This window comes from Balearica regulorum, chromosome 11 (assembly GCF_011004875.1).
Source record: "Balearica regulorum gibbericeps isolate bBalReg1 chromosome 11, bBalReg1.pri, whole genome shotgun sequence".
Lineage (NCBI taxonomy): Eukaryota > Metazoa > Chordata > Aves > Gruiformes > Gruidae > Balearica > Balearica regulorum.
Window position 1 is genome coordinate 2,181,304 of NC_046194.1, and position 27,966 is coordinate 2,209,269.

General features: G+C 47.2%; 2 protein-coding genes and 1 long non-coding RNA gene across 3 annotated transcripts in view; all 3 read right to left on the bottom strand.

The window, feature by feature from the left end:
* Positions 1-15,100: 15,100 nt before the first annotated feature.
* LOC142603378 (uncharacterized) lies at positions 15,101-20,396 on the bottom strand. Its single transcript, XR_012837295.1, has 3 exons — positions 20,272-20,396; positions 17,079-17,281; positions 15,101-15,195 (listed from the first exon to the last, which is right to left on the bottom strand). It is a non-coding gene; the product is annotated as an uncharacterized LOC142603378 (long non-coding RNA).
* LOC142603339 (syntaxin-1B-like) lies at positions 18,595-19,591 on the bottom strand. Its single transcript, XM_075763138.1, has one exon. It carries the CDS (start codon positions 19,586-19,588, stop codon positions 18,662-18,664), a length of 927 nt encoding a protein of 308 aa, XP_075619253.1. The 5' UTR covers positions 19,589-19,591; the 3' UTR covers positions 18,595-18,661.
* Positions 20,397-25,541: 5,145 nt separating the features above from the next.
* BRWD3 (bromodomain and WD repeat domain containing 3) overlaps positions 25,542-27,966 on the bottom strand; it is a 57,952-nt gene continuing 55,527 nt past the window's right edge. Inside the window, exon 40 of the mRNA XM_075763035.1 lies at positions 25,542-27,924. Within this exon, the coding sequence (XP_075619150.1) occupies positions 27,137-27,924 (788 nt within the window). The 3' untranslated portion in view covers positions 25,542-27,136. The remainder of the gene's footprint in view (positions 27,925-27,966) is intronic.

A 27,966-nucleotide genomic window follows, 5' to 3' on the forward strand; every position in this document is an offset into this window, starting at 1 on the left:
TTTCTTGTGAGCTGAAATAAAATAAAAAATTAACTAAGTTTCTTGTCGCCTCCTGGGAGAAATAGTGGTGGAAATAATGCGTTCACGTATATTCAGTGTGTGCTGTAAAACAGTAAAGCAGTACTGAAGCAAAGGAGGTTGCCAGTGCAGTAACCCTGCAGCAAACCTTTCCCAAACTTGTCTGGGAAAACTCCAGAATTCCCTGAGCCCTCTGGATACCTGTGACAATACTAGCAAAAGTAATCCCAGCTCCTGTATTTTGTCTAACTGGTATTTCTACTTGATATTCCCACAGATGCACCTGATGGCACAGATGCTCTGATGGCTCAGAGCACGTAGCGTAGGTTTTACTGGGATGCAGAACTGTGATGTATGGATAAAGGAAAATCTTTTAAAAATTCATTTTTTGCCAAGTCTTGAGAAAAACACATTAAGATAAGAGATCAGCTCCTGCATGACTCTTACAGTGTTGGTGGCAACGGAGGCTGCTTCTATGCTGCGTAAGCAAAAAAGAGTCTCTTTCAGTTTTGATTTCTGCATTTCGAATTGCGCAGGAAAATATCTGATATCAACCGGTCTTTCAAATAATTGCAATACTCCACCACATGCTACCAAACTAAAGCATAGCCATTTTTGTGAGCACAGCAGTGTTTTACAGCTATAGGTAATAAAAATGCCTCAGACAGAGCTAACTGCCTCTCTCCAGAGACAACAAAGTCATTACAACCCTCTAACTTTATAGATTCTTATATTCATTTGTTTTTTATTTAAAGAAAGAATAAAACCCACACACTTTGGTGGTACAGCGCACTAACACATAGTTAGCATAGAAGCAAAGCCCCAGGAAAGTCTATTTTAAATGAGAAATCAATTAAATTTGCAGCACAACTCCCCAGTCTTCCCAAAAATTTGCTCAGAATTATAAATTTCAGGTGGGACACTGTAGCTATGAGCAATGCCGGGCAGAAGATACTTATGTGACAATATATTATGTACATAGTCCATAATTCAGTATAATCCGTAACTGGAGACAGACAGACGGGTTACCCACCTAGCAGGTAATCCTTCCCCTTCTCCCGGTGAAGTGACTGGAAGCATCGGTGGTTTCTGCGCTTCCTCCGGGGAGGGTTTGAGCCCTTTTGATGGCGTGGAAGCCGTGCCACTGATTTTTCTTGAGTCTTACCTGCCGTTTGAGCAATCCTGGATGTGCCACAGCCCGTGATGTGCATCCCTGGATGCGTTACAGCCCTGCATCCCTCCTGGCAGCCCCCGCTGCTGCCTGGCTCAGTTAACACCTTTTTCCCTGCCCTGCCAGGCATAATACTCATTTTTAATTTTATTTTCTTGGCGAGGTCTCAGGCGGTGCTAGAAGATGGGCTTTGCCTGGGCATCCCGGCGTTTCTCCATGTGCTAATGTCAGTGTGGCGTAAAGGGACTTCCTGAACGTTTGCCCAACCCCAGGACCTCGATTGCTTGGTAAGGGATGAATGAAATTATTTTCTACTAATATCGAGGCTACGAGTAGCAAGAGGGATCATTTGCGCACTTTGAGTCAGCCTCTAATCTCATTTAATGGGCTGCGCTGGGCTCCTCTATGGGAAGTAAATAGGAGAGCAGGATCAAACCTCTCCTCCTCCTGGTGCTCACAGCGGGAGGAGATCAACACTGAACGTCCTTCCGCGCTCATTAGTGCTCTATCGAATAGCAAACAATTTCAAATATAACAGGTTGCAGGGAGCTCCTTCCTCTACAGAAGAAAGATGAAAGGTGGTTTAAAGGAAAAAAAAATAAACTTCATTTAACCTGGGAGTACAAAGTGAATGAGAAAGCTTCAACCTATTGATTCGGGGCATGGCATAATGTGTCGCAAGGACCCGTTTCGGTGCTCAGAGGCTGTATGTTGAATTCAAGAAGCATTCAGCGTGCTCACGCTGAGTCTCCGAAACTCTCTTTTCTTTCAAGCACGTGTTTTTCTTTGACTATTGTATGAGTCGTGTGCAGTTTCCTTGCTAGCAAACTGTCTGAGCAAAATGCTTTCCAACATGGAAATTATTTGCCATTTTACGAATAAAATTGTTCTATTGTGTTCAGTGATGGATTTAAGAAAAAGGGCGTTTGCTCCACTTTTCATCATTCTCAGTTTTGCCTCTTTCAGCGCAGTTTCGAGGCACTACGTCACGGCTTGTTTCCAGCGTGAACATAAAGGGAACCGTTGCGCACGGCGAAAGCTGTTTTCCCAAAGCACGTGTGTTTAGCTGGGAGGACCTGGAGCAGTTTTGCTCCTACCACCCCATGCAGAGGTCATGTCGCCCACCCCGGGACCCGCTCCCCAGTTTCTGCTATGAAATGCACCCCGATAAAGCTCACGCAGCGAGCACGTCCCCGACGCTGAGGTTTGCGTTCGCTCGTGCACGGCGGTCCCAGCATCACCGGCTGCCGAACAGCCCGCGGAGCATCCCGGGGCGAGGCGGGGGGGTCGCAAGCAAGCAATTAGGAAAGAGCAGCCGTAGCGTCCGCTCTTGCCCGTCACCCTGCTGCTGAAGGGTGTGCGTTTTTTGTAAAAAAAAAAATAATTCATCCGCCAGCAGCAAAATCAACCTTTTTTATTTTCCTTTTGCCTTCCTAAAACTTAATGGTTCCTTAAATGACTTTTTAAAATAAAGGGGGTTTTTGGGGAAAAAAAATTTTTCCTAAGCAAAGCCTTGGACAATCACAATTCTGAGTAAATATTTATGGCTGAGCTGTAAAGTGCTGGTAATGGAAATGCTGACAATCCTTTAGCCGCAGTGGTCCCAGCTGGCCCCTCTGATAAATTACGTGAAATGAGGAGTAAACAAGACTTTCTGATTCACCGGGGTTATGTGCAACAGAGTGGTAAAAAAAAGTTGGATTTTCAGCACTGCCTTGTGATTTATTTTTTTTTTCCCCCCAGCTTCTATTTTGACCCAATGGCTGGAATATTTTAAATTAGTATTGGAGGTGTGTTAAGATTTTACACTGTGAATATTTCAACATATATGAATCTTTAATACACCACTGCTCAGCTTAGCTCAGGAAATTTGAAAATCATTGTGTAGCGACTATACAGCTTTCATAAAAACATTGTTACATGATGCACCAGCAAAATAACAAGCTTAAATTTGTCATAGTACTGGCTGCATGCTTGCAATCAATTTAGCTTTGTACAAATGCAAAAATGTTCCCCTTGGGAATGTGCTAGATATCAGACGTTTCCAGTGCCTATGGAACACCGTAAAGGGATCAAAAGTGACCCAAACCAGCATGCATATGGATGTTTCACTGCGCAGCCTAGTAAAAAGTTCCCAAATTAAAATACTTTTGGCCAAACAAATGAAAATACTTTAATACCCTCAGCACAAACTGGTAAAACTGGGCATCATCCAGTTTCGGAGCAGTGAATTCGCAGGTTACCTGGGTAGAGTCCGGCTCAGCCAGGCACCGGCGCCGAGCCGTGAGCATCTCATGCTAATGAGTTTCATTATTTAATAACAAACAGCAACATTTAATTAGTGCAACCATTACTACGCATAAAACAGTTTTAATTACGCTGAAGGCTGGTGGAAATAAGCCAGTTTGGGGTGAAGTTGAGTGGGAGGCTCGGCTCTCATCTGTGCAGCGAAACGTGGCCGTCAGCAGGCAGGAGAGAGACGAAGTTCTGCCTTTGGTGCCTCCGCTCACAGTTAATGACGCACTGGAATCACTTGGGGGTGGGGTTTAATGGACGGGAGGGACCCATTCCCGATTTCCTCTCGGTTGCGTCCACAAGCGGTGGTGGCTGGTGTGGGGTGAGGATGGGCGTCATCGGCGGCCGGCTCCAGCCGCGCCCGTGCGAGCGTGCGAGTGCGCAAGCGTGCAAGGCGGCGGCAGGAAGCCCCTCTCTCTGTGACCAAGGGCTCTCTTGGACGGTGCGGAGAAACAGGAATTTGGAGGAAATGAGTTAGGATGGTTAGTGCACAAAAAGTCAAGACCGCCGTAGAAGCTGACCAAGGCTGGTCCCGACACCGCCTGGTCGGCGTGGCAGATCTGCACGGTGACGGTGCAGGCTGAGTTCGTGAGCCAGGACATCAGCCCTGGCATTCTCTTGCACCCTGCCTGCCAGAGCGTGCAGCCTCCCTGCAAACCGTCCACGATGCCACCAGTTCCTTCCTCTTCCTTGACACTTTTTCTCTTCCAAACTGCACCTTCCAATCATCCCCCGGGTTTGGGCAGGTTTTTCTTGCCTTCTGCAGGGCAGGACATGGGGCTGTCCACCAGCACGGGGCTGCGGACGTCCCTGCGGCCACGCTGAGCCAGGAGGAGACATGGCTCCAGGCTTCATCTCCTCCAGCATCCCCTGCCCAAGCAGTCCCTCCCCATCCTCATCCCAGGAGGTGTCTAAGTGAGGGATTTGCAGCTTTCCGGAGCGGTCCATCTGCCGTGGCTGTTCCAGGAGGAACACGTGTGAACCCACACATAAATAATACCTTGTGTCATCACCGGTGGAGACATTAGTCCTTGGTGCCCACGCGGCAGATGGGCTGGAGGAGTCTCATCAGCATCCTCGGTGTTGCCAAGCAGCTAAGTGGCTGCATGTGTTGTCACTACATGGGAGAGTAATTTTGGGGCACTGCATGTTGCCGGCTGAAAAAGCGATGAATTAATCAAACTGGAGTGAAATTACAGCTCACAGTTTATCCCTGGCCAGATAAATTGAGGCAAGATGTGAACCCCAGGATGGAACTCGCCAGAAACCACCACTCGGGTTTTCCTTCACTCCAAAGCCTGTGCTTCTACATCCACCTGCCCCAGAATTGCCTGCCCCCAAACCCAGGAGGATGCTTTAGCAAACAAGAGTGAAAAGTGTATTCCAGCTTTGCCAGTGTTAGATGTGCTCAGAAATTTTTCAAATGTTTTTTAATTGGTTACTCAATTCTTTCATGTTTGGTTTTTGGGTTTGGTTTTTTTTTTTTTTCATTAAATTGCTTTTCTCAAGACAGCATTTTGAAATTTTCAAAGCACTTTATATCATTAGCCTTTTCTAAATGAGAAGTAGCCATTTAAAGCATGAAACACCCCCCCGCAAACCAACTGAGAACGCATTTAGCAATAACAAACACGTGGAATACCAGATTATGATGAAAGCACTTGAAAGAAACTGCATTTTTTTAACTTCCTGCTTGGGTCAGGGATATTTCAAGACCTTAAAAATGTTTGTGGAAGGAGAAAACTAGCTCCTGCCCAACTCCCTTAGGAAGCTGGTGTCTAGAAGTGCGGGATACCATGAGAAACATCTGCGATAGCATGTCGGGTCCAAGGGTACCATCCTGCTGTGTGCTGGGCACAGAGCTAGCACCGAGGTCCGTAGGTTTGTATAACATCTCCCACGTAGCCAGGAACCCACAGCGTTGCTGGCAGATGCAAGAAGAGGTCCCACCGGCTATTCGGGTTCCTGCCTGGATGGAGACTGGGCAGAGGAGGACACGGATTGCTCAGCGTCGCTGCATAGCCATCAATTATAAAAAGCTTTTGATGTCCAGGCACAAAGACGTGCCGGGCAGAGTGACTTTGTGGAAGCAGTGATGCCCACCGGAGCGGAGCCACCGTGGGCGGCTGCTCTGCTCCCACCAGCCTGGGAGGGGAGCTATGGCTGCTAAAACCAGGCTAGCATCCCAGAAATGGGAATTGGAAGGTCCCAGCCCTGCCCGCTCTCTGCTCGGCGGCAGGACTGGATCTGCAGAGCAGAGGAGAGCTCTAAATACGAGGCTGTGTCTGTGTCCGTATCACCTCCGAGGAAATGGCACAGTAGCTGGAGCCTTCCCTGCTCCCATGGTTGCATTTAGCTGCCCAAGTCACTTGATAAAGGGCCATAAATTGCAGCGTAAGGAAATCTGTCCTTTCCCTGCTGACTCTGTTCTCAGTTGCCACATAAGTCAGGAAAACATTAAAATAAATTATAAATGTTTGGTTTTATAACAGATTCATATTTTGCAAGTTTGAAAACTTCAGTTTCTTGTGGAACATATTTTCTTCCTGGAATTGGGGGCTTCTGCCTTTATTCATCAGAAATGTTTTAGTCCTAATTTAACATTATTCTGTTGCCGCTTTATGGACAAGAAACACGTTGCTCTTTCCCCTGCTTGCATCTGCCGCGAAAACAAAAAGACGATATTCTGCACCTGTCCCTGCTTCGCAACCAGCTGAAACGAAATTCGATTCAACAGTCCCTAAACAAAGTGCAAGCAATGACTCAGTATGGAAATAAGACTTATTTCTTTTTAACTCTATTATGTGACAGCACAAGAGAGCGGGCATGCTTTCTTGTACGGCGAGATATATATATATATATATATATATATATATATATATGTATGGTGTGCCTATTTCAAAATTTCCTGCCAATGCTTTTTCAACAGCTCTGAGACAAAAGAAAAAAATGCTGTATTTCTCTCCTGCGCATGATACTGATGCACATCTGTTCCATTCGCTATTTACATTTTTTAAACTTTAACTAGGCACGGTCAAAATACAAGAAAAAGGAACAAAAATAGAGGAGAAGTCTCAAGTCCCAGGCTACAGCCAACCTGCGCTTGAATTTTCCCCATACCCACCAAACTTTCAGTAGAAACTTGTTTAACAGACCCCCAAGAGGGGTGACTTCCCCAGAGACTGTGACGTCTCCATCCCTGGAGGTTGTCAAGACTTGGCTGAGCAAAGCCCCAGCTGACCTGGGCTGGCGTTGGCAATAGCCGGGTGCTCCGCAGGGTGCTGGGCGGGGTGAACCCCACAGGTCCCTTCCAATCAACATTGCTGTGATTTTGATTTCCTGCTGCTGCTATTATTAATAAGGTTGAATCAAACCCATTGCTAAGCCTGCGGGTTACAAGCACCATGCTCTTCGTACGCTGCTGATGGTTATAACCTACCAAATCCCATCTGCATTGCAGATGTGGCGTGCTCGAGTGGCCTAGCCGCTTAGCTCTAATTGCAGGTTGGAGCTCTAGGCTTTAGAAAGCCAAGGTTAATTTACTTACGATGACCAGATGATGGTGTTGCCTATTATTATCCGTGTTGTAAGGACATTCCAATGGTCCGTTCAAACCTGGGAGCCTGATGAGATGAGCACTTCCCAGACATGCAGAATAAGTTTCTGCCTGAGGACGTTTACAGGGAAAAGAACCAAGCCTGAAACTCCTCCTTGCCTTCAAAAACAGACAGAGGAAGCTAAAAAGTATGTGGATACAGCAAACAGAGCAGAGAGAGGCATGGTGTAAGGTACTTTGGTGCTTTTGCATCTTCATTTGTCTCTGCTACAGAGTTTTCAATGGAAAACAACCCTACTTTAGGAAAAAATGTAAAGGAGAGACAGACATTACTGGAAAAGAAATCGATTGCGAGCAAAGATAAAGCAGGACACAAGTAGGGAAGACAGTGAGGAGAAGAGAGGACAGGTAAGGAGCATCTACGGGGGGGGGTGTTCATGGCGTTGGGGTTTATGGTGGAGGTGGGAAGCCAGCAGAAGAACGGAGGGGATCCCACAAACCAACTGCCAGGGGTGGGTGAGGCCTGAGTCCAGAGGACCATTCAGCTCCCCAGGGCCTGACACAAGAGCAACAGAGATGCTGAGGGGCCCTCCCTGCTCTGTCCGACTCTGCGTGCTGTGAGGAAGAAGCTGCTGAGAGCTCAGCTTGCCACGTGTCTATTCATCAGGCTTGTTTGGCCGGAGGGTAAGTACAGGGCTCAGGCCACGCTCAATATCTGCACTTACCTTAACCATCCGTAGCTTCTCCTTGACCTTAGTCTCATGGGGGAACTGTCTCAGATGCTGTTTTGGGAGCCATAAACGCTGTGTTACACCCATTAACTATGTATAGTTAGAGACTACATCTAGCGATAGTAGGAAGCGCGTCTGTACGTACAACACGTCCACTGCCTGTGCAACGAAGATGGGTGCGACGTATTGAAATAGTACGTCTGGAAACATTTCAACTCTGAGGATGCTGCAGCAAGAACTATGAAAATTGAAAAAAACTATGGAAACTTCTGTACCAAACCTACTAATACCGGCTGTCCATCTTAACCAATCTAGTGTCCTCCTTCACTTAGATTTATGTATTAACTAACTTTCAACAGAAGTTTGGGGTTTGAGTCTTTTATCTATTCCCTGTCTTAAACAAAAATCCATTTTGTTATAGTGAATAAACCTAATACATTCCCAACCACAGTAAACGCAGCAATTTTTTTTGGACTGCATAATATAGCTATTTAAAAAGCGCTAATTGCTTCTTTTGGAAAAAGTGCCTAAATGTTCCTGTTCCAGCACAGAACAAGCAGCATATGTACGGTGCTATCAAGATTGTTTATCTTCCCTGCTCCTCTTTTCTTAATATTCTCCACTTCAGTTATTCTGAAGCCTGGCAGGCTCCGTGTAAAAAAATTGGGTAGATGATTTAAGAAGTAGCCCTTTCAGAGTTGAGCTGAGTGTAAAACAGCAAGCAAAATAGTCTTTTTACTGCACCGTTACGCCATCCTAGTGTGGAAAGCCACGGAGAGCTTCCCACCTTGCTGCCCTCGCTGACAGGTCATCTTCATCCCTCAGAGAGGTGCTGACACAATTATTTCTCTTCCCATTTGCACAACATCAGAGTTAAATGCAGAAATATCCCCCTTCTGAAGGATATAGCTTGGAGGCAAAAAGGCAGCGAAGGTCTGAGGACCTGGCTTTGCTGAGCTCTACACCGTGTCATCCAAGCGCACACGAGAGGAGAAAGAGGATTGCTTTTGGAAACCGCTCTTCCAGTTTTCCAGCTTTATGTTCAGTTCGCATCTCATGAGCTATTAAATGGCTGTCAGAAATTAAATACAAGTAAAAAGTGTTCTTTGTGGCCCACGGAATGATGTGCTTTAATAATCATGCTTTACGATATTGACTGCTCTTTTTTTTTGTTGCTTTCTGCGCACAGTTTCATCTGAAAGATGAACCAACAGAAGTTCACCGGCCGTCAGCCAGTGCCTCCAAAGCTTCCTACGGGTCTCGAGTTTATTGCTGTCGTAACATTCTGGAGATAGGATTCTCTGTTGAGGAATGTAATGGAAATGATGGCAGTCATGCCTTAATTTTGTGAAAAATAAAAAATACTGGGACTTTCCTGGAGGACAGAGAGGACACCTCCTCTTCCCATAAAATGCAAATGCCACAGGGTACCCCTCGGAGACAGACTCCTCTAATCCAGGCAGCACACTTGAGCTGTAAAATAGCCTTGCCTCTCATTACAAATGGCTCTGTGTCATTACAACTGGGAGGTAAAAATTCACTCTAGAACGTATTTGTTACAATAAAGTTCAGCTTGACCCATTAGCTTTTTTTGACGGGGAAAATTATGTGTATTTTAAGTCAAAACGAGGATGTGGAAATGGCCCTGGACTTTTCAATAGAGAAGACCAAGGAAAGGTCTTCAACGTCTTCCAGCCCAAACCCATAAACACACTGTGTGAAGCAGCCGTTGGAGCAAACCAAGGAGCAAAGTGTCCCAGATGTGCCTCCTTTGGAGACAACTCAACCTAAAGAACTCGCATCAGGACACGTTTCTGTGTGCTGCAAGGAGAGAAGCTGCTAAAATAAGACAACCTGGATTAATGGCTCATGGTCTTGAGGCTGGGCCATGGACCATGGCGACAAGTCACGGACCTAAACCTCACCACGGGGAAGACGGGCACCAAGCAGAGACAGGCACCACTGGGGAGACCCCACACCGCACCGGTGCCTTTCCTTGGCGGGGGAAGGCTGGGTTGGACGGAGGGGTGATGCAAGGATGCTCGCTGCTCCTGAGCAAACCCTGGAGAGGGTCAATAGCAAGAGATGAATTTCTTTTCCGTTTCAGGAAAAGTGCTAAAAGGCAACTCCAGCGGCTACGTCGGCTTCAGAGAAGGAAGCGGGGACCGTACCCACTCGAGGGAGGACACGCTGCCTCCATCACCGACCGCGTTGCTGCTGTGCTCCTCCCCGCAAACAGGACGCGCAGGTACGAGCCAGGACGAATCGACTCCCGCTGTCAGCAAGGGACAGCTTGCTCTGGCTACCACCACGCAGGCAGCTGGCCGCAGGACTGGCGGGCGGAGGAGCAGGTCTCGCTGGAGGCAGTGCTCCCACATCACCGTGTCCTGCTACGGCGAGGACACGTGGGCAACGCCGCAAGGACAAGCAAAAGCCACGCGTGCCCCTTGCTGCATGTTTGATCCGTAAAAGGGGTGACGGAGTCCCAGAAGTTCGTATTAGCACCCCTACGCTACCCCTTCCCTCTCTACCAGGGCACCAAACCGCCCCAAGCCTGCGGCTACCTTTAAACTGCCGGCGAATTTCCAGATTTTTGCCTTCTGAAATAATAATTTAAATGACAAGAAAGATATAAAATGAGAGGGGGGGGGAAAAAGCCTGAGGTCTCAAGATGCAGTGGGCTCTCTTAACAACAGATGTGTTTTGACAATGAATGCTAACGCGCACATCTGTAAAAGCAAAAATAAAAGACTCCCTTAATAAAAAAAGTCTGCAACATCCTGCTCACATTTGATTGTGCCAGGGGTAAAAGAAAGTCCACACAAATGTCAATCAAATTCACTTTGTTATAGTGGGGTTTAACCATCCTCTGTTTTGAAAAACGTATTACCATAGGTGCAAGTAATTACACGGGGCAAGTCCGACAGCTCCCACCCGCTGCCCCTACGGGAGTCGCCCCCCCCCACCCAAAAAGATGCAAGGTATAAAAAAAAAAACCCCTTGCAATTGCTCCAGGCTTATTTTTTTATAGATACACTACACAGCTGTAAATAGACATTGGTAGCAAGAATAAATCCTTGAAATGGGGTGTGAATTGGAATTAGGGAGCAAAGCTCTCCCCTGCGGCCGAGGATGACGAGCCACGCGCCTCGAATACCTGCTGCTGCGGTACTGCGGCATCCCCATCCCTGGGTCACCGCTGCCTCAGCAGGGCCTGAAAAACCCACGTTTCGCACACAGGTACAGCAAATACTGTATATTTGTACCACGGCTCAAAGCGGGGGTGTAATTGACATTTTTAGGGCGATTTTCTTTTTTTTTTAAAATATCATTTGTTACCGTTTTGAAGCAGCATATGTAGCGAAGAAGCCAATGGAGCTATGCTATTTCACTTTATGTTAGGACCTGAAAGTATTACCGGAAAACTTAAATTCTTCCTATGTTAACTGTATTTCTTAGGCAATGCATGTATTTAAAGCAGCGTAGCTAAATAAAGTAACAACGATGGAAAAAAGTCCCCAGTACCAGGTAGTTTTCTCCCATCCCGCTGGCCGGTACCTGTTCTCCTGCCGTGGCTGAAGTGACTCATCCCTTCGCTCGGCTCTATTTTAAGGCACCGGAATATCCAGCCTCTGCCTGAGCTGGGGAACGGCTTTCCGTGATGCAGACCACTTGTACCTGTCGGCTCCAGTCGCTTTCCTGTTTATTCTCACTAATAAAACACCGACGTCAGGAGCGAGTTGTTCTGGTACTTGGATTTCAACGTACGCGCTCAGCGGGGTCTCTTTATTCAGGTTTTGGACTGTTCTGTGTCTGCTGTACCTTGTCAGCCTCCTCCCCTTAAATAAAATCTGCCTTTAAAGCTGCTGGTGATCTTTTACAGTGAAAACCACTGTGGCATTTGATGTTCTTTTTCAGCTCTTTTTCTGCCAACCTTGTTTCCCACGCCGATGCTCCCGAGAACCTGTTTTCCCACAAGCTGTAGAAATACCTTATTCTGCATTATAAAACAATATAGAAAAAAACCCAAACCATATTAAATGGGTGGAAGCCTTTAAGGATGAGCCGCGAGCCATCCATGCAGCTCCCGTACACGTCAAAGGAAAGCTGAGATGGAAAGCAGCTCCGATCCTTTAATTAAACCCCAAACGCAGCCGGTGCGACGCAGCTCCCCCAGCAAACATCGCGCGTTCCAGAGGCACGAGGAGTCACGCTGGGCACCAAACCCCCTTCTCCTCGCACCGCTCCAGCACGCGGCCCGCGGTGAATAAACAGGAATTCTTTTCAACGCTCTTTTGCAACGAGTTATGACGGCAAATTGTCGGGGGGGTTCGGCCGAGAACCGTGGCATTTACTCTGCTTTGTCTGCGCTTGATTTATACACGTCAGAGACAAAAAGCGGGTTGTGTACCAACAGCGATGAGCAAATCCAAGGAAGGTTTCAAGCAGAAATAAGCCGGGAACGAAGCACTGAATCTGAATTCTGTTCAGAGCAGGCAAGGAACTCGGGCAGAAACGGGGAGATACCTTAGGAAGGATAATTTCCAGAAGGCCAAAAGGCAGCGGGTGCCAGGTCCCGTCGGAGGGAGCAGAGCCGCGTCCCCTCAGGCTGGGAACAGTGTGTGCAGTGAATGCCGCGGGCTGAGGCTGTTTGGGGGGTACCGGGGGCTGCAGCCCCGCCGGCGATCAGCTTACAGGGATGATGCTGGTACCGTGCTCCGGCGAGAAGCACCCGCACGCGGGGACAGGACACGGGGGCTCCGGGTTACCTGCCCAAAAGCTTGTGCAATCGGAAGTCAGGGAATGGAAACACCATTTTCTAAAGGAAATTCATAGTCAATTTTTTTTTGCCTCTCACTGTTAATCCAACCCTTAAAATTACTTATTCAGAGTGACTGAAAGGCTTTATTTAAGCCTGCCATTATTAATGGCTATTTTGTAGCGGTTGGCTACCCGGACTGCACATTGATTGACAAAACTACTAAAGCAAACCCCATTTTCAGAGAACCAGACATTGATCCGAATTACAAAGCCCACAGGGGTTGCCTTGCCGTGAAAAGCCCAGTGAAAAACTACCTGCGAAGTTAGGTTTGCACCAAAACTTTAATTTATGGGCCATTTAAACCTTTGTTTAATATTGCAAGCACCATCCCCGGGCGGCAGGGCAGCTCTGCACCCAGTTTCCAAGAAAAGCCACGGCATTGGCACTGCGCAAACGTCACACCACGGCCGCCGTCGCGTCCCCGTGCGTGACTCGCTGCCGAGCCTCCGCAGGCTTCAGTAACGCAGATGGCTGGGGACAATATCAAACCGTCCTCTGGATCGGTCCTGAACCTTTGGAAACAGCAGTTAAGAAGCAAATCATGCCCGGAGAAGCTATTAGCTCCTGGTCTCATCATCTGATGCTAATGTGAGATCCTGGCAGACCGCAAGGCGCATCCGTCGTCTCCATTCAGAACTGGCGTGATGGCAGAGTTGTGAGTGTAATAAATTGTCACGAATCCCTTTTCTCTCTCTCCCATTATGAGTACTTTGCCCTCCTGGCCAGGCAGAGACAATAAATCAGCCCCACTAAGGAACTTCTCAAGTCTCTGCTCATAAAAAACCCCCAAAAGATTTGTGTAAACAAGGCTTCAAGCTCCGGTAAATGGGAATTTCCAGCCTGAGCTGCCCATCACGATGTTTGCATCACGGTTCGATCCAGCCTGAGCCAAGCAGGGCCGCGCTGGTGCAAACATCTGGCCGGCCTTGGCTCCTGCGTGTCCCCACTGCTGCCTTGCCCCATCGAACTCCCAGGTTTGATTTATTCCCCGGCGTTTACAAAGAAGCAGGAGGAATGGAACAGGCTGTTACCATTCGTGTTTGTGCCTCGCATTATTGCCTGCGGGAGCAACCTTCTTGTCAACGTAGGCAACGCCCTCTCAGATGAAGAAGGGCAAAATACAGAATTTTACATGTGCAGATTCCTGTGAGAAGTATGGATCGAGTGACTTGAACAGAAGTCACCACCCTGAGTATAAAAAAAAAAAAACCCTAGTCAGCCTACTCACTGTTAATACGAGATTTTAGACTTTCACCTTACCTTAAACTGAAAATAAGTCTTGCTGTAAAGTCAAGACTTGTTTTTAGCACTTAAAATTAATTGGCAACACAACCATTTCAAGACAGTGTAGGAAATCAAGCAAAAATTGTGCGTTCGTTAGCGATCAGTTTGAAAGATTTCAGTTCATCGTTTATTTCAGTGGAGTTGTGCAGATTTTTTTTTCCCTAAGAGCTATAAAAAACGTATGTTCTTGCCACAGCCTCGCTCGAGAAAATGGTAAAACAATGTGCTTTGCCTGCCAAGAGCGGCACAGACAATGAAAGGAAATGTTCCACAGGAAAGAAAAAACAGGAATAAAGAAAAACGCTCCTATTCTGATTTTGTAATAAGTAATAAATGGATTTTATTGGGTAGCTCAGGGAGCATCAAGCGTCTCCCCTAGGGAACAACCTTATCCTCTCTGCCCCAAAACCCATTTAAACCTTGATCTTTTGCCCAAACCCCACACCTGGAATACCTCAATGTGCGTTATTGGCTGTTGCGGGTTTTTCCTTTCTCTATTTCCCACCAAGGACGTAGCCCCCCCAGTCAGACACCGCCTCGGCAGGAGTTTGGTATCTCCCTTTCCTTAAGCCTTTTCAAATTTGCTCTTCTCTGCAAGAACACCGCTCGGTGTCGGTCAATCCAAGCAATTTTGTGCAAGGTCCGGCTTATTCCCCCAAACTGCTGAAACACGCAGTGCTTCCCTCTACACGGGTAAGTTGTAGCGACACATCCGTGAAGACCCACTAGAAGGCAGTGTTGGAGAAAACTTCATAGAAACTTCTCCCTCTGAAAGCTCCAGGTCAACAAACCAAAGGAGTGGATTTGCTAAGACAGGGACCCCTGTAAAAAACATGAACTGCTTCATCCTAAATTATTTCTGGTAGATTTTGCAAGAGTTGACTGCAAGAAGAGGTACGGAGATCAAACTTCATCCCTGCCACGGAAATCCACCAGCAATGTTTAAACACTGGAAGACACCAATTATTTCACGCCTGTTAGAGAAACATCCTTAAAAAGGATCTAAAATGGAGAAGTGACCCGCTCGCTGCTGCCCACGCGGGTCGGGCTGCTGGGACACCACCGCCATCCCGCTGGAGCAAGCACCAAACCCACTCTGAAACGAGCCCAATTTGCCAATAAAACCCAAGGATGGAATTTCCAACCTGTTGCTAGAAAGACAAGAAGTGGCTCCCCTGAATTTCTTGGCAGCGATCCCTACTCTTGCAGAAAGGCTTGCGAGCCAGAGCTTTGCATTTTTCAAAGGCAGGCAGCAGCAGCAGATATTTGATGAGCTCTATGAATAGAGTTGTTGATTCACTGGAAAACACAGGAAAAACTGGGGAAAAACAAATCAAGTCAATTTAAACTGCTGACACATTTTTGTATTGGTGAATGAAATGTAAAAAGTGTTTTGAAGGATTGCAATAACCTTGTAGCCCACACAGAAGAATGAATTTCTGATTTGATGTTAAGTATACTCGGAATAAAACTACCAAGTGTGATTTGGTATACAAAGCCTTTTTGAACAAAAAACCCACTTTTCTGGAAATGGAAATACTGGGGGGGGGGTGGCTTTCAGTGGGAATAGCTTAAGGAAAATGAAGATACAATTCATTAAATCTCTCATCTTGCATTAAAATATATAAATATTTTGAATTAAGAATTTATCCTTGCTCTCCTGCCAGGGCGCGTTATTAAAGAGCAACCGGAGTACAGCAAAATGGAATTGCAGTCCTAAACACTGACTTTCCCCTCCATTTTTGCCAATAAATGTGTATATATCCAGAGGTTTGGCCAAACAGGTGCTGCAAATTGAACAGAACGCAGGGAACTCAGTTCCTATTCAATGGTCGAGAGGCTTTTAAAGTTGCATTTACAAGAAATTGTTCTCTTCGGGAGGGGTATTTGTTGTGACATGAAAACTCAACAGGGTTGAAGGGATAAAAATTCAGTGGTTGAACTGGAGCGCACGAGTCCTCCCGGGGTCTCTGAGCAGGAACGACAGGCTGTTAAACCTGCAATAATCTACCTAAAAAAAAAGTCCTATAGGGTGAATTAAATTGTTCTGGAATTATTTGATTGTCTAAATGTCAGGAAAAGATTTTATACTCTTCAAAAAAAATTCTTTTCAGTGACATTTCTTCAGCTGAAAGACTTTGCAAGCGAAAACCAGCGTGTGCTGCCAGCACGGCTGTAACGGCTTTGTACTTTTAAGCCGGCTCCTTTGAACGCATTTCACTAAAAGGTTCCTCTTTTAATGAATCTCATTCTGAGCGTGTCGTTACAGAACAGAGCTAAGGGGTTTGGGGAGCCTGGTTTTAACTTAACGGGTTTGGCTTTCTCTTAATTTGCCCCTTAAATGTGAGTTTCCTAAATTTAGGGTGCTCATTTGGGAAATAATTAAAACAGCCTCCTCATGTATATTCTTTGAATCATTAAAGCAGGTCCTCCACCTTGGCTTCATCATCCCTGGGAATATTCATAACGCAAACGTGCTCCAAATGAAGTCCCAACCTTTACTCAGAAGAGAAAGGAAACTTCCCCATCCTGTCGAAGTTTCCTGCCCACGTGACAGTATTATTAATTACTTTGTTAAACCATAACCAGTCTCCATCTGAGGCCAATATTTAATGAAAAGCAACCAAGAATCAGAAAAAAACCCCTGATGAATAAACTCATAAAGTCTCATAAACTGCTGAAGCCATCGGTGGAAAGATCTGCTCCGAGGTGCAAAGTTTCTCCTCTTTCTCCCCCACTTCTTTAACTTCTCACCCATCCTCATGACACAAATCAGGGCTATTTTCTTGTTGATTCAGACGCTCCCCCGTACGCAAGAAAGACCGTGCCGCCGGCTGCTGCTGCCAGCCACAGAGCCGGCGCTTGGGGACCGTCACCTCCACGCCGAGCTCTGGAGGAGGTTGTGCTCCATGAAACCCCCTGTGACCGTGCTCTGGTTGAAAGCCCTGACAGTACCACACAGGGTTTTGGGGTTGGGTTTGGTTTTTTTTTTTTCCCCCCCTGCAGTTTATGGATAATTATTTACCGAGCAGCTCAACCAGTTCTGCAGGGCTGCCGGCGCAGGATGGTGCCCAGTGACCCGCAGCCAGGGCTGTCCCAAGGCGGGCACTAGCTCTACACGGAGGTCGTTTGCACGGAGGAGTTGCGCAAAGCGTGGTTAAATATAAGTTACGCTGCGTTTGGATTTGCCACCTCCCCTACCTCGCTGAGGTTTTTCCCTTCTCTGTACGTCCTGGGAGTCCGTAAATAGTCGTCAGCGCTTCCCAGGAGGCTGCTTTTGCAACTGCGCGTCAAACGGAGAGGCTGGGCGGGAGCAGGAGCCAGCGCAGCACCACGTCCTTCCATCGCCCGTACGCACACTTCCCGGCACTCCCATGGCAGCGGTGCTGTTTGACTTGTGCTCTCTGCAAATTCCAGGGAAGAAACACAAAATTCAGGTGTTTAAATCCCAAACCCTTGCTGTTCTTGTCATCCTGGGTTTCCATTATGGTTAATTATCTACAGAAAAAAAGACCGTTTCTTCTCTCAGATAAAAAGTTGTGGGGTTTTTTAAATAAAAATTAAATAAAGAGGTAACTTCCATTTATCAGGTTTTGAATGAAAAAGTAATATTCATTTAGACCTCACAAACAAAACAAAAAAAAAAAAAAAAAAAGAGAAAGCGGGCAGGAGCTCCCCAGAGCACCACCACTGTCGCAAGGATGGACTTTCCTGATGCTGGGAGTCTTCCAGGTCAACAGAAAATACCCGTATAGGGAAAAGAGGCGCGCTCATCAGCCTGAAAATTAAGTTTTCTAGATTCAGAAGACTTTAACCCAACAGACACACCAAGAAATCATTCCGTTTCTGCTCCTCATTAGCATTGGGCTGCCTACTGCAAAGGAAGAACTCACCCATCCGCACTGAAGAAGTTACCGAGAAATTGTTTTATTAAGGCTCGGCCAGAAGACAAGAATAAACCTGAGGGTGGCCGAGACTGCTGGGACCTGACTCCAGAAGGGCCAGGACACAAAGGGACCTTCTGCAAAGGGTTCCCGAAAAACTCAACCAGCCCCGGTTCTGCTGCCGCGTCTCTGATTTGGGCAATTCAGGTGGTATCGCAGGGACCGGAGGGAACGGCCGCGCTGAGTTTTCAGCAGACGCGCGACACCGGCTGGTTTGGCAACGCGCAGGTTGAAGTAAGAGCCCATTCTCCTGCAGCTCCCCCAAACCTGCGTCCATTGCATAAACCCTTCTGCTGTCACACCACGGGGTGGGCCAAGTGGGACACCCAACCACCCGGCCCAGAGCCGACCACCTGTTTGCAAACCAACAACGGCGAACAAGTGACCCCAATGCACGTAAAATACACCCGGGAAGGAGAAAGCGGGGAGAATAAAGAGTCAGGTGTGGTGCAGGAGCCGTCACACTGCTCTGTGGTGGCACCGAGCCATCGGGTACCTTTGCACGTAACAACAAACGTGCCCAAAATTTCAACTTTTTTTCCTCCTCTCCTTTAAATAAATAATAAAGAAACAAACATTAAAGCTTTTTAGTTAGGTTTCATAGCAATAAAAGTGCTTTTCCTTGTTGGGTGCTGCAGTGCTCTGGGGGCCTGTCCTGCACCGCAAGCGTGGTCTTCATGCTGCTGTGCAAGGTGTGCACGGTCCCTGCACTATTGCACAAGCTGCACACTGTCCCTGTAACGTCGTGCAAGGTGTGCACGGTCCCTGCAGCAGCAGCCTCTCACGACACCGTTTCTGGCACAGACATGGGAAATCCATGAGAGCTGCTGTAACGGAGGCTCACCGGAGGGTCCCGCCGAGGCAGGGCAGGCAGGCGCAGCAGGCGCAGAGGCTGAGCGCCGCCGTCAGCAGGGCCGAGAGCCGCGACGGCCGCCGGTACGCGAAGGCCTTCTTCACCTCGCCGCCGGTCTGGGCGACGTAGTCGAGGGTGCGCAGGACGTAGTGCTCCACGCTGTCGGCGGCCCCGTGCTGCTCGGCCAGCAGCCCCTCCAGCTGCAGGAAGAGCCCGTGCAGCTCCGCCATCTGCGCTTCCAGGTCGAGGAGCTGCCGCTGGCGCGCCCGGGTCAAGGCCAGGTGCTGTTTGGCCTTGAGCTCCTCCAAGTCCCGGCCCACGATGCGGGGCGCCTCGGGGCTTTCGGCCAGCCGGTCCAAGTCCTCGGCCCCCAGGTCGATGCCCGCCAGCTCCGCCTGCCTCTTGATCTGCTCCTTCAGCCTCTGCCGGTAGCGGTTCTCCCGGGCGTAGTGTCGGGCCAGGACGGCGCGGTACCGCCGCAGCAGCAGCCACAGCTGGGTCTGGCGGACGCGGGGGCCCGCTCGCCCCGTCCCCCCCTCCGGAGCTGCCGGCAGAGCGCCCAGCCGGGGCTGCAGGGCCACGGCCTCGCGGGCGAAGGCAGCTCTGGCAGCACCGAGCCCCCTCTTCTCCCGGGCGACGCTCTCCTCGGAGGTGCAGCACAGCACCGTCTGCTGCGTCCGGTCGATGCTCTCGGAGAGCTGCTCCAGCCGGTCCAGCGCCCGCCAGAGCTCAGCTGCCTCCCGCAGCGCCCGGCCGACGGGGCTGCCGTCATCCCCGCCGAACGCCGGGTTGTCGAAGCACAAGGCGTCCTCGTGCGGGTGCCCCTCGGCCGCGGCTCGCCGCCGCAGCTCTGCCAGGCGGTCCCTCATGCTCCACGCCGGCCGCCGGCACCGTCGGTGAGACAGGCGGCACATCAGCGCCGGGAAGGGGAGGCGCGAGGTCGGAGCTCCCTGCGTCAGCCGGAGGCCTTAAAAAACCTTCCCGAGCAAATATTGATGGAGGGTAGGCCGTCCTGCGTCACCCGCCGGGCCGGACCCCACCGCCGGCGGGGAGGGGAAAGGGGTTTCACTGAGAGGCAGAGCGGGAGGAAAGCGGCCTGGGGTGGGATGGCTGCCAGCAGCGCCGGCGCCTGCGTCACCGGACAGGCTCTCCTGGCTCAACGTCTGATCCTCCGGGTTGTAAAACAAAGGGCTTTTATTCACCGAGAAACAAAGCAAGCCGGGGGCAGGGGAGGGGGCCCCCGTCCTGGCGCTCCCCCCGGCCGCCCGTCCTGCTGCAGGGTGCCGTGGTGGCACCTCCGTCCCGGTGTGGCGACGCGGCTGTCCCGCACATCAGAGCAAGGCAGGTTTTGGGCTTTAGTCCCTGCACTGCTGAAATGCATAAACCCCACAATTTAATTCTGAAACAGCTGCAAAAATTACCTTTAAAAAAAACCCCACTTCTACAAAATGCATTTCCAAAGTGCCTTGGAAGGTTGATTGAGCTGTTCCTCACCACCTCGATACTTTATATCATACATTTTATAACATGTATTATCATACAGGACCTAAACATAGGATGATATAAAGTATATGATATAACACCTACGATGTAATACCTAGGGGAGCGAGAGCGAAGGGTGGTCTGACAACGGCAAAGCGGCTCTGTGGGGCGCGAGGTTTCTTCTCTCTGGATGGATGTACTTAGCAGGGGGCTTCAGCGTCTCTGCAAAACAGGTTTAATTCTGTTCTCCACAACCAATGAGGCCAGGGGAAAGAAAAAAAAACCAAAAAACAAAACCCTTCTGTTCCTGGGCCCCGGAGCGTGAGCGGTGCGTTAAAACGAAGGTATCTGTTCACATCCGAAAGGGATTTCCATCTGAATCAGCAAAATAGAAGGAAATGTCAAATAAGAGGTTAAAGACGGGAAAAGCCGAAATACTGCGTGGCGAGAGCAATACAGGGCGGGACAGGCTGGAGAGCAAGGGCAGGTGATCCGCAGGGAACACCTTCCCAGAGCTATTTTTGTGTATTAAACCGACGGGGCGAAAGGGCTTTGAAGCCTTTGTGGGGGGAAGGCAGCCGCCCCACGGCTCCCAGCTCGTATTTGGGGTGGCGCGGGGTCAGCCTTACCCCAGCCACTGCAGAGCAGCACCCAGCCCACGCCGGGCACCGCGGCACGGCGGCTCTGAGCCCGGCTCAGCCGGACACCTCCTCCTCCTCACCCGCTCCGGTGCTGCCCAGGGAGGCTCCAGACGGAACTATCGCCCCAGACAGCGCTTCTCGCCTAGTTTCCCCGAGAAAGCATGAGTTTCTCCTCTCCTTTTGCCCAGGAAAATGGTATTTTGGAGCCCAGTCGGATGATGATTTGGGTGACGGAGCCCAGCCCACGCTGGCCTTTGGCCGAGGTGAGGGTCTCCATCCTTCCTGCTCAAGATCTGCACAGTTATAAAACGTTCATAATCCAGTTCATACAAGTTTCCTTTTTCATAAGCCTAAAGTGATCCAGTTGAATCAAAAAGTGATTTTCTTACATCGAAAACTCAAATTTTTTTTTGGCATTTTTATCTCTAAACTATTTATTAAGTAATGCAAAACCAAAGTATGAGTTTATCTTTTTTTTTTTTTATTAAGACAATCCCACAGCTGGAAAATGAAACATCCTAGATTACATAAGTGACTTCAAAAAAACTCTAGAAAAAAATCTTTACAAATTTACATTTGTACAATACAAAAACTAACAGCTCATTGCATATAAATATTACATTTGGTCTGCCAGCAAGTGGCATCAAAATCCCTGAAGTATTCATTTAAAGGGACCTGAGATAGCGGATGTGAAGATATGGGCATAAATATCACCTGAAAAAAAAGAAAAAAATCAATATAGAAAGTAGACACAATTCTAATAGTTTTGTGCATTTTTTGGAGTATTTTAAATCATCCCGAACATGAACTGGAGAGCCTAAATCACGTGAATTTCATCGCTCCAACACCAACTGGTATTTCTAAATAAAGTCTGCTATAATGACTCATGGAGGAATGAATAGCATGTGTTAGTATTTCTACAGAAAAATAATCACCAGACACTGATTTCAGAATATATCCAAGCAGCCAGCGCTCTCTGAGGAGGCATTTTTAGGAAGAGAAACGCAGAATTTGGGTTTTATCTGCCAAAGGACGGAGCAGCCAGGAGGCACGCGAAGATCCAGGCAGGACCTCGGCTCCCCCGGCCTCCGGTGCTGCTCCTCTCGCCATCCCGTTTGCAGAAATCGGGAAGGTATGCAGTGCTTGCCAATTAAAAAAAACAAACCCCAAATTGAGAAACTGCTCTTAATTGTCCACTGGTTTAAATATTTTCTGAATATTTACACGTTCCCCGATGCGGCTGCAGTTATCAAACAGGATTATTAACTCGCGAGCGCAGCACTAAGCTGCTCGGTTTTACTTTAAATTCTCACAAACTCTTACCGGGTACCCACATCCATGCACATAAATGTATTTAAGCACCATTTTTATAATACTAGAGTTAAGGCTGTGACAGCAATTCCACTGGAAATCTAATTTTTCAGGGATTCATAGCACAGTTGTGTAAGTTTGCTGTGGGCTGAACATGACATAGTAAAAATGTACAAGCTTCCAACAGGTCTTTGCACTTCTAATACTAAAAAAGACAACTTTGAGACTAAATTTTGCAGGCTGTTACTTACTGTACATAAAGGAGTTGCTTTTTTTTTTTCCCCCTCAATGTGTAAACCTCTGATATACTAATATTTGAAAATTATCTATCGCACATGCGCAGTAATTTTCTATAATACATACTTGTAAGAACACAATGACAGCTCCCTACAATACTAAATATGGATTTATCCTTGGATTGTTAACTGCTCCTTCAGTCTATCGTGTAAATAATTAGCATTTTATAAAACTCTGCATGATGGTTCTCAAAAAAATAAAATCAAGAAATGTAAACCCACAAATACATTTTAAAAACACTGAATTCGTGAGACAGACCAACGACAGCAGAACGCTCCATGTCAGGGCTGACCAGACATCCTTACACCTACAGCTCTTCAGTTTTCCCTGTCATTCACCACTCGGAGAAGAAATATTCATCAAGTTCTTAGCAAAAATTAGTGATTTAAACTTATTTTCTTACGTTAACTGTGTGATTTTGAACGGTTGTCAGAAATATGCCAGGGACACCCAGGAGCAGCCTTTTCAAGTGCTTGCCAAGGTTCATCTTGATTTTCGTGGCCAAGAGAACCTGCAAACGTTGTCCAAAGCCAATAAGTTGTAGTTGGTCTTTCCACAATTTTTAAATCACTTGAAAACTCTCTTTACTACGCACCCGGTGTCAGGACTTTTCAGTGCTTTAGGAACTACACAGTCTTCCTGCTGTCGTGCAGGAGAAGCAGCTGAGGTGTACATTTAAGGAAAAATTCAGGGCAAATTAAAATATGCAACAGGACGCAACATTTTAAGCAGCCAAAAATTCATCCACAAATTATTTCTTCACGATTCTATTTAGCTTGTTGACCTGCAGGGTGGGGGTGATCGGGATAAGGGGGTGGCCACTGCTTAGATTATGGAGAAAAAGGAGTAATTCGGTGGAGACGGAGCACACGCGTTAAGAGATACCGGTGGGAACTACGCGTTGGTTTACGTAGGAGCGTGCAAGGCGGCACGAGGGGAACAATCCTGCTGCCCTGCCTCCCTGTGACCACCGGCAGCGGAGCAAGGGAAGGCACCTGCTGCCCCGTCTCATCGAGCGGCGTTTCCACTCGGGGTGCGGATGGCCGCAGAGGTGCAGGGCAGCCGAGGAGCTGGCCCTCAAACTTTCCATTAAATCCAGAAATTTGGGAACCTTGCTAGCAAAGTAAGGCTAAGAAAAAAATATCAAAAGTCTTGGGGAGAGGCCTAGAAAGAATTAAATCTTACAGTCTAGCCGGAAAAAAAAATTCATCAAGATGTCCTAAGTTTCCAAAAGAGTATCCTAAATAACCTACAGGGGCAACAAAGGCAAGCTAAAGAGAGGTGGAGGATGGCAAAGAGAAAACCAAAAGGTGCTAAGAGAAAATAAAAAAAGTAGGCAAAGTTTGGGCTGAACGGAGACGACAGCACGCCAGGACCACAAAATTCGTCATTCATGCCCTGGTGCGGGCAGAAGCGGGAGCGAGACAGCGAGCGGGTCTGCAGCCAGCAGAAACCCCAGCACAAAGACGCACGCAAGACTTTCGGCCCCATCCCCACGGAGAGCAGAGCGCATGGGGCTGAGGCTCTGCTGCGAGTAAAACCCCTCGGGGCACCAGCCCTGTTTTCCAAGGCATCTCCGAACGCCCTCAAGTCCCCCGGCAGCTCGGGAGAAGGATCACGCAAGAAAACCTGGAAGCACCAATGCCCGAGAATTAATCCTGCAGCAGCAGAGGAACCCCTGGCCCGCCTGCACACCTTGTTACCCTTCGGGAATCTGAATGTAATCGAACCTTCAAACCCTTTTCTTTTTTTTTGTTAAAAGTGCAAGGAGTGAGACTACGGTCCTGACTGCACCGCACCGGGCAGCGTGGCCGGCTAGCAGCTCGGCAACCCCATAACGTGCACCCGGGTTTTGGACCAGGGACAGAGACGGAACAAGGTTTAAATCATTTCACCGCTTCCCCTGCACCTGCTGGGTCGACACTAGGTTTTCTGCAACCGTCAGTGGCTCCTAATAGGATCTGGGTTTTGAGAGAAAGTGTCCAAGTTACTATGAAATTGTAATTATTCCACAGAATGAGGCTATAAGAAATCAACTGCCTAACTCAGAGGAAGAATCCAGATACAAAACCAAGTAAAAAAAAACATCTCTAAACCCAAGTTATTTCTGTCATGCTTATAAAAAGGATCTCATGCACAAAAAAAAAAGCTTTTTTTTTTTTTTTTACAATAAGCAATAGTTCTGTTGTTCTAGCACACCCTGCTGCCTAGCTCTTAACCATGTAACACATTTGATTAATACTTACGCCACAGCAAAGTGATGCTTCACTGTTATCTTCACAGTACTTCATTACATAGAAAAGATACATTTAAGAACATATTTAATATTATTCTAATTGCTGCTAAAATACACAAACTTATAAAACGATTTCTCTGGAATCCACGTGTTTTATCTCTCCCCAACCCCTAGACAAAATAAATAAGTCAGTGGATCTTCGGCCAGTCAGAAATATATGAAAAGCATTTCTTTTGCATTTCAAGGTTTTCAGGCTTTCGAACAGAAACCATAGTGTTTACATTAGCTCAAGAGGACTGCTCTAGAAGGGGTATGATTCCAACTATGAACTGACGCGTACATGCTATTCCTGGTTACCATATGTAGAAGGACCAATCAGGCGAAGAAATAATACATTTCTTATAAATATATCTGTGTGTGTATATATATACATATATATGAGAGATGAGAGGACAGGTGTTTATAGTTTAAAGCCCAATACAGAACTAGGAGAGCCTCTGCACCTTTTTTTTTTTTTGTTCCCCATCAATACACAACTGAACCAAGTCCAGAAATGGATTACGGCCGATTCAAAACATTCATTAAAAAATTAAAAGTGTGATTTTTTTGTACTGTACCATAAACTCATATTAATGCTCTGAGCAATTTAGGATATACTCTCCTCCATCACAAAACTAAACCTCTGCATTTTTTCAAGTCATTCTGCATCTAACTAGAATTTTTGGAAAGCGAGATAAAATAGCTAGTGCTTAATATAGAAAGTCAAAAATTAAATTCCTTCTGCATCTGAGAATATACATGGGTCACTCTTTGCTGCCTGAGGTTTTCCAGAATTATTGACCAAGCTGTGCACAGAAGAACTGAAGGATATTGAATGAAAGTTTTTTTTTAAAAAAAAAAAAAAAATCTTGAAAAACTCCACCAAAACTTCCTTGTCTCTTTTTTCGTTCGTTCTCTCTGTGTAACCTAACTCACTCTCTTAACCAAGCTAGAACTGTCAGGTCCATTTAGACAACGGGAGAAAATTGAAGGCCCATATATATTCCAGCCAGACCCTACGAAGGAAGAGGCTGCTCATCTCCAGCTCAGCCTACACCAAACACCTCTTTCTGTTCACTGAGGACCAAGACTACAAACGCCGTCACATACTGTACTAGTGCTACCAAAATGATTTCTGTTTTCAAGTTAGCTTTTTTCAGGAGTACAGTGCAACACGAACTCTCTTCTGGAAGCATGAGATACAAGAGTCTGTCTGGAGGATGTGCACAGGAGCTTATCCGTACCGCCAACCACCGGAGGTACCAGAACTCCCCCCAGCTCCCTCATCACCTTCAAGGGACAAATTAAAACTAACACAGATTTGCACCGAGCAAGTGGCAGCAGAAATGCGCGGGAGCCAGTCGGCCTATCTGCACGAACAAACCACTGTCTGCTGAAAACATTACGCTGCTGAAAACTCAGAGAGTTTCTTAGATTTGTTCTCATTGCGTCACCATGACGAGGATATAGTTACTCTACAACTTTGCGAGCAATTCCATCCCTCTACGCTCCTTCTCGCCTCTTCTCCAACACGTACTGAGTAATAGCATCTATTTTCTTTTAAGTTTCCAGTAGTTGTAAATAGAGGTAGCTGAGCTACTATTAAAAATCACGTTTTGCTTTGAAGAGGAGGAACCTTTCAAATGTTGAAGTTACCCCTTAGCTGCACAATCTCTATTAATACTATAAAAATATGAGAGGACAAAAAGAAAATAGATGCAAGTAACTTTTGCATTTGGCACCTTTTGTCTAGATATTCATACTTCTCAAGTATTCTCTTTTTAATAAAGTTAATGCACACATAGGACACACCACATTGAAGGTTTGCTACATATTTACAAGGCACCAACCCTTTGTCACTTTTTACATGAATAAAGAACCGATAGAAAGCACATCAGGACCCCCGTGACTGTAGTATAGACATACTTCAGTTCAGCACAATTCATGAACGTTTGGCCTGGGAAGATTAAAATAATCCAGATCCTTCTTACAATATAGAAACTGTAAACATTTTATAGCTGCCTTTAGGATTGGTGTATTGTGCAAAAGTTATAATTATTACTGTGTATAAGGATTTATGGCAGAAACCACATAAAAACTCTGTAAGAAGGTGCTATTTCTATAATACAAAAACAAAACAAGGGAGAGAAGTCATAATCGTGACTCGAAACGTCATGTTCTTATCGAGAAGGTGGAAGCCTCTTTAATGTGATGAACTTGTAGTGTGTGGGGAAGAATTTCTGTAATTTAAGGCCTAATGAATAAGGCTTGTTTGAACCAATGAAGTGTGGCGATCTGAAGCTTTAAAACAAACGCAAACTGACATAATGGAAAAGCACCACTGTGAAACGTGAGTGGAGTCCCCGCACAACTTGCTTGGTAGATTTTTCTGGTAAAATCCCTGCAGTAGAAGGCCATTGAAGTTCTTTTAAAATTGTTCCAAAGTTTTTCATCTGTCAATAATTCCATCCCATGAGATGGCTGACCCTGGCTTTTTCTGTCATTTTCCGCACCCTGCCTGACCTGGAAGTACCAAGGTTCAACGGATCCTCGGTGTGCACAAAATTGTCATTATCAGAATCGTCGTTGTACAAGACAGTTCTCCTGCCCTCGTTCCTTGTTTTGATTCGAGGCGGTCTACTGAAGCGCCCTCCAAACACGTTTTCACCAAATTGTCCTCCAAACAGATTTTCAAATTCATCATCTGTAATTCGGGCACGTTTCGCTCTGGTGGCTCCTCGCGAGGCTCCTCTGCCTCCTCGGCCTCTTCTTCCTCCCCTGCCGCCACCTCTTCCTCTGCCGCAGCCTCTTCCGCCTCTGCCACCTCTTCCCCCTCTGCTCCACCTCCCCCACCTCCCCCACCTACCTCTCCTCCCTGTCCCTCTGCCTTGCCAATTCCTTTTCCCACCAGTGATTTTTCTTTTGATTTTTCTTTTGGGTTTTTTGGATTGCACCACTTTGCTGTAGTCGTGGTCTCCGTCAATGTAATCCTGATCTGTTCTAGATGTGGATTCAGAGTCTGAATCAGAGCCGCTTCTGCTTTCAGAACTTGAACTGGATCCTGATTCCCCACTTTCTGATGAAGACAAACCAGATTTTTCCTTTAATTCTCTCTTCTTCTTTTCCTCTTCCTCTGCCTCCTCCAGATGCTCATCATCTTCTGATGCACTTACTAACTTCCTCTTGACTCCCGTCCGAGGTTCTCTGCCGTCGCCATTTGTAAGTGGTCCGTCGGGAGAGTGATCTACGCAAACACAAAATAACCCTATCGGTTATCGTCATCACA